This window comes from Cryptomeria japonica, chromosome 1, assembly GCF_030272615.1.
Source record: "Cryptomeria japonica chromosome 1, Sugi_1.0, whole genome shotgun sequence".
NCBI lineage: Eukaryota > Viridiplantae > Streptophyta > Pinopsida > Cupressales > Cupressaceae > Cryptomeria > Cryptomeria japonica.
Genome location: NC_081405.1, coordinates 514,502,113 through 514,507,038, shown reverse-complemented (window position 1 = coordinate 514,507,038; position 4,926 = coordinate 514,502,113). Strand labels below are relative to the sequence as shown.

Genomic DNA, 4,926 nt, shown 5'->3' with positions numbered 1-4,926 from the left:
GTGGTCTTTCTAAATCATTTTGATTTTCTAAAGTGACTGTTTATTTTAATGTGGCTCTAGTAACTAACTCGTTTGTGAATGAGAGAGATGGAACAGCGGATGGAATATTTCCTTTGAAGCAGTCAATTGACCCAGTCTAAGCAGTGAAAAACACATCTTTTATATTATCCCACAGCTCTGTATGCATTTTTGATTCCCTGCTTGCAATTTGCATTGATCGTCATGAAATTAACGAGTTTAACCTTGTTAGCAATCACAGCTTTCATTGGCTTATTCATTCCCTGCACACTCACAAAACCAGATGGTAAGTTGTAACGTATTCCAATTTGATTTTATATTGATTGGAAAAGAAGGCCTGTAATTTTTGCACTCTGATCTGGGTGCTCTTGCATTTTATGAAGGATTTCTTAGTATTAACTGTGGCGCTTCAAAAAATGACACAATTGGAGAGTTGGACTGGATTACAGATTCCTTGTTCATCAAGTTCAGAAACACGTCCATTATGCCTCCATTCAGTTCTAACGATATCCCCTACCAATATCGGTCCGTGACCTATTTTACAAATCTGGAAGCAAATAAATATTGTTACTTACTGCCCGTGAGGCCTCATATAAAATATCTGGTAAGGGCCCGGTTTTATCATGGAGGATTTGAAAATCTTCATTTAGCAAGCATCTTCGATTTATATATAGAGGGAATGAAGTGGTCAAACGTTAACCTGGAGAATCGCCCAAAAATTTTCAATTACTATTACGAAATCATCCTGGTCCCTAAAGGCGGTAGTTTGAGTTTATGCTTGGCTAGAAATTCAGAGACACAAGAAAGTTATTATGTTTTCATTTCAACCATTGAGTTGAGGCCGCTACAATCTACAATGTACAACACTTCCAATGATTTCAACTACAACGCCTTAAAACGATCCTATGGTATAAATTTTGGCGGCTCTGATTGGATAAAGTAAGCTTAATAACGATTTTGTTTGGCAGTTACTTTTGAATCTGTTTTGTTGACATTATCTAATGTTATGTTGTGGTCGTGGTAAAGCTTTCCCCAGGACCAGTATGATCGCATGTGGAAACCATTTCCGGTGCCATTAACAAGTATCAGCAAGAATGAATCCTCTTTTCGGAGTGTAAAAAACCAACCACCTGTATCAGTATTAAAGACTGCTATTACATCGCGAGTAGGGGAAGAATTGCTTATTTCAGAGTGGTTCAATGCTGTCCCGGGCATTTACTACTTTGCTCTTTACTTGTGTAACATCAATAAGACAAGTGTTTCAGGGAACAACACATTCCAGGTCTTCATTGGCAATGTTCAAATTGCGGAAACAGAAGTTCCTGAGTATATGTACTGTTTGTCACCAGAAACTCGTCTAGAGCTTAGCACAACTGATTCTACAGATATAAGAATACGTTCAAAAGCAGGATCCGAGATGAGGCAATTCATAAATGCAGCTGAAGCATATCAAATAGTAAACATCACCAATATGACACACGCCGGAGATGGTACGTTTATTTATCCATATTCAGCCTGCTTCATTATACTCAGCTTTTTCAGTTTAACAGGGATATCGTCTAATATTTTAGTGAACGTGTGACACAGTTCTTGCTATTAGAAATATAGCAAATACAGTGAATGTTCCAGATGATTGGACAACAGGAGATCCATGTTTGCCTGCAGGTTTACCATTAACCGGTGTTATGTGCAATGATGAAGACACCCCACGAGTGATTACTGTGTAAAATTCTTTACTTAAAAAATAATAGAAATTCATTCACACTTAGAGCAATGAATACATTGGGTGTCATTTCAGCACTGAAGGCTATTAACCCACGTAACTTCAACGCTTTTCAGGAATTTAACAAGCATGGGTCTCACTGGCAATATACCTCCAAGCATAGCGAACTTAACAGCATTACAACAGTTGGTAAGACAACTACCCACCTATAGTTGTCTTGGATATTGGAAAGTACTGACTTTCAAAAATAACTGTACATTCAATTTTGCAATTTGTAGATGTAGGTCCCCTCGTTTTAATAAGTGACTAATAAATTTATGTTATTTGTTTTAGCTGTTAGGCAACAATAATTTTTTAGGTTCTATTCCAGACCTCAGCACACTGAAGAACCTTACGACATTGTAAGAGATTCTTTACTATCTTCTATCAAAAGCCTTATTCTAATATACATAGTTGAATGAGAAAGGCAGTTTATATGTGATGATATTTGATTTGCTTTGTATATTTAAGGCAACTACAAAATAACCAACTGACTGGAGACATTCCAAGTTCATTAGAGAAACTCCCCGTGTTAAATGAGCTGTATGTTTACTCAAGACTTCTTATTTTTCTCATAAAACTTTTATTTACGTTTTAATGGTTTACTTACCCAACCAGATTTGATTTTAACTCGAAGCTTTTAATATTGCTTAGTTTTTTGCAGAACAACAAATTAGATGGAGATGTGCCACCTGGTTTAATCAAGCCTGGTTTAAACCTCCAGTATGAAGACATACTTTCCTGTCTTGATCTCTTTGAAGGGAAATCGTTAATGCCTTGTATTACAAAAGGATAATTGTTCAAATAATTTATTTGCTTTAACTTTTGACATTTTATTTTTTATTTTTTTTCATAGTAAACAAGATAAAATTATACGCTTTACCATGCAGAGTTCTTCCTCAAAATAAGCCTCCACAGGGGAGGAAAGACAAAGGTTGGGTTATAGGACCTGCTATTGGCTGTTCCGTTCTATTAGTTCTTTTGATATTCGGAATTTATTTATGGAGGCACAAATATAATCAAGGAAGTCATACCACAAGAAGTTCTATTATGCAACCTCAACATTCATTTACAGGTCTTTTTTCAATTATTGTGACTTGAAAAGGTTTTATTTAAAACCAATAATTATTATTTTAGCTCTTGTATCTTGTATCTGTCAGTGTTGAAAACCTTTATTCTAATTTTATTTTTTGAAACAGATAAAGATGATCCAAATGAATTTGAAAAAGTGGTGGTAGAATATAGTGAAGAAGATATTAAAGCAGCTACAAACAACTATTCTACACTAATTGGTAAGGGAGGCTTTGGATCTGTGTTTTATGGTCAACTTTCAGGAAATAATGTTGCAGTGAAGATACTTTCAACAGATTCATCTCAAGGAAAACAAGAATTTCGAAACGAGGTTCTTCCTTTCCTCAAGAATATTGAATGCTTCATTGAAGACAATGATTTTATTTTATATCTGATACTTCTATATCAGCTCAAATTGTCTGTTTAACACACCGTGCTTGTGTTCTTGGCTCTAGATAACTCTCCTTTCAAGGGTACACCATAAGAATCTTGTAAATCTTATTGGGTACTGTAGGCAAGATACAGTAGCCCTAGTATACGAATTTATGGAATGTGGAACACTGGCGGACCATTTACACGGTACTATTTATTCCATGTAGTCTAAATAAAATTAATGTAAACAAATTTTGAACAAAAAGACTTACTGTTGTATTTACAGGCTCCATGAAACAAGAGAAACCGCTTGATTGGCAAACCAGGATCAATATTGCTCTACAAACTGCACAGGGTAGGGTCTATTGAACGAGTAATTGGTTTCCTTTTTCAATGCTTATTCTATATAAAATTGCTTGTACACATTGCTGATGTCTTACATGGTTTGCAGGTTTGCTATACCTTCATGAGGGTTGTATTCCTTCAATCGTACACAGAGATATTAAGTGTACTAATATACTTTTGGATAACAGAATGTTTGCCAAGATTGCTGATTTTGGTCTATCGAAGTTATTACAAAACTCCCAAAGCCATGTAACAACAGAAGTCAAGGGCACCCTCGGCTATCTTGATCCCGAGTATTTTCATACTTCGCTTTTCTATGATCTTTCTATCAACCTAACAAGAAGTTTAACATTCATCAAATAGTTTACAGTACACTAATTTTCAAACTTGATGCAGATACTATGGAACGTCATCATTGAATGAAAAGAGTGATGTCTATAGTTTTGGTGTAGTTTTGTTGGAGATTATTTCTGGAATACCACCCAAGGAGGGAATAGTTGAATCGGTAATCATTTAAAATATATATATTTTTTTCTCATTAATAAAAAAATACAATTCTCATGTTCTTTATAATGCAGGCTAAAGAGTTGCTTTCGTGCGGGAGAATAGCAGAGTTGATGGATTCTTCGTTGGGTGGCCATTACAGTTTAGAATCTGCATGGAGAGTTGCAGAGGTTGCGTACAATTGTGTGGAACCAAGGCCACAAAATAGACCCACAATGAATACTGTTGTGAAAGAGCTAGCAGAAGCGAAGGCACTTGTATTGCATGATGACATTAAACCTGCATCTTTAAATGTACTTGACGAAGTACCCGAACCTCGGTAGCCATTCAATTCTGAATCTGCTTCACTAGGGGAAAGTTGCCCACATAACAGTGCCTGCCTTTTCAGACCTATACTTCATAAGAATTATAATACTAAGTGGTTAAGGATGAACTGATGACGATCCAGAACATAATATTAATTGACCTAATCTTGAATATAGTATTAAATGGTTATAGTTATTTTATTCTGTTGGGGTCTTTTTATATTTAATGAAATAGTGGGAGTATATATAAATTCATAATATTAGAATATTTAATACGCATGCTTTCTTAGTGTAGAGTATTGGTTTTCTTTTAATATTTTATTATCAGTAAAGCCCATACTTTGTACAAAGCATTGGAAAGGCTTTCTATGGGAGAATGTAGAGAATTTCAACTCTGAGATCACTATCATTGTCCGAACTTTAGTATTAATTAAAGGGATTACTCGTGCTATAATTCTCTTCGTGCCACTTGTTCCCTCTTTTCCTGTGATTTGTTCCCTCTTTTCCTGCGATGTGATTGGGATGGGCATGAACAGAATTTAAGTAATC

At 35.3% G+C, this 4,926-nt stretch overlaps 1 protein-coding gene across 1 annotated transcript; it reads left to right on the top strand.

Moving 5' to 3' along the window:
* The first annotated feature begins 222 nt into the window (after nt 1–222).
* LOC131857962 (putative leucine-rich repeat receptor-like serine/threonine-protein kinase At2g14440) lies at nt 223–4,507 on the top strand. The gene is made up of 15 exons (XM_059210773.1): nt 223–304; nt 402–957; nt 1,045–1,508; nt 1,606–1,741; nt 1,858–1,930; nt 2,075–2,142; nt 2,252–2,323; nt 2,435–2,503; nt 2,671–2,855; nt 2,980–3,182; nt 3,307–3,430; nt 3,510–3,578; nt 3,675–3,861; nt 3,965–4,073; nt 4,147–4,507. The coding sequence occupies exons 1-15, from the start codon at nt 223–225 to the stop codon at nt 4,393–4,395; spliced, it is 2,646 nt and encodes an 881-aa protein (XP_059066756.1). The 3' UTR covers nt 4,396–4,507.
* The last annotated feature ends 419 nt before the right edge of the window (nt 4,508–4,926 follow it).

Bases quoted from the DNA above. Each gene is read 5' to 3' on its own strand.
- LOC131857962 (XM_059210773.1), top strand. From the start codon at position 223: ATGAAATTAACGAGTTTAACCTTGTTAGCAATCACAGCTTTCATTGGC. The intron at 958-1,044 runs GTAAGCTTAATA...GTCGTGGTAAAG, and splicing joins GGCGGCTCTGATTGGATAAA to CTTTCCCCAGGACCAGTATG. The intron at 4,074-4,146 runs GTAATCATTTAA...TTTATAATGCAG, and splicing joins AGGAGGGAATAGTTGAATCG to GCTAAAGAGTTGCTTTCGTG.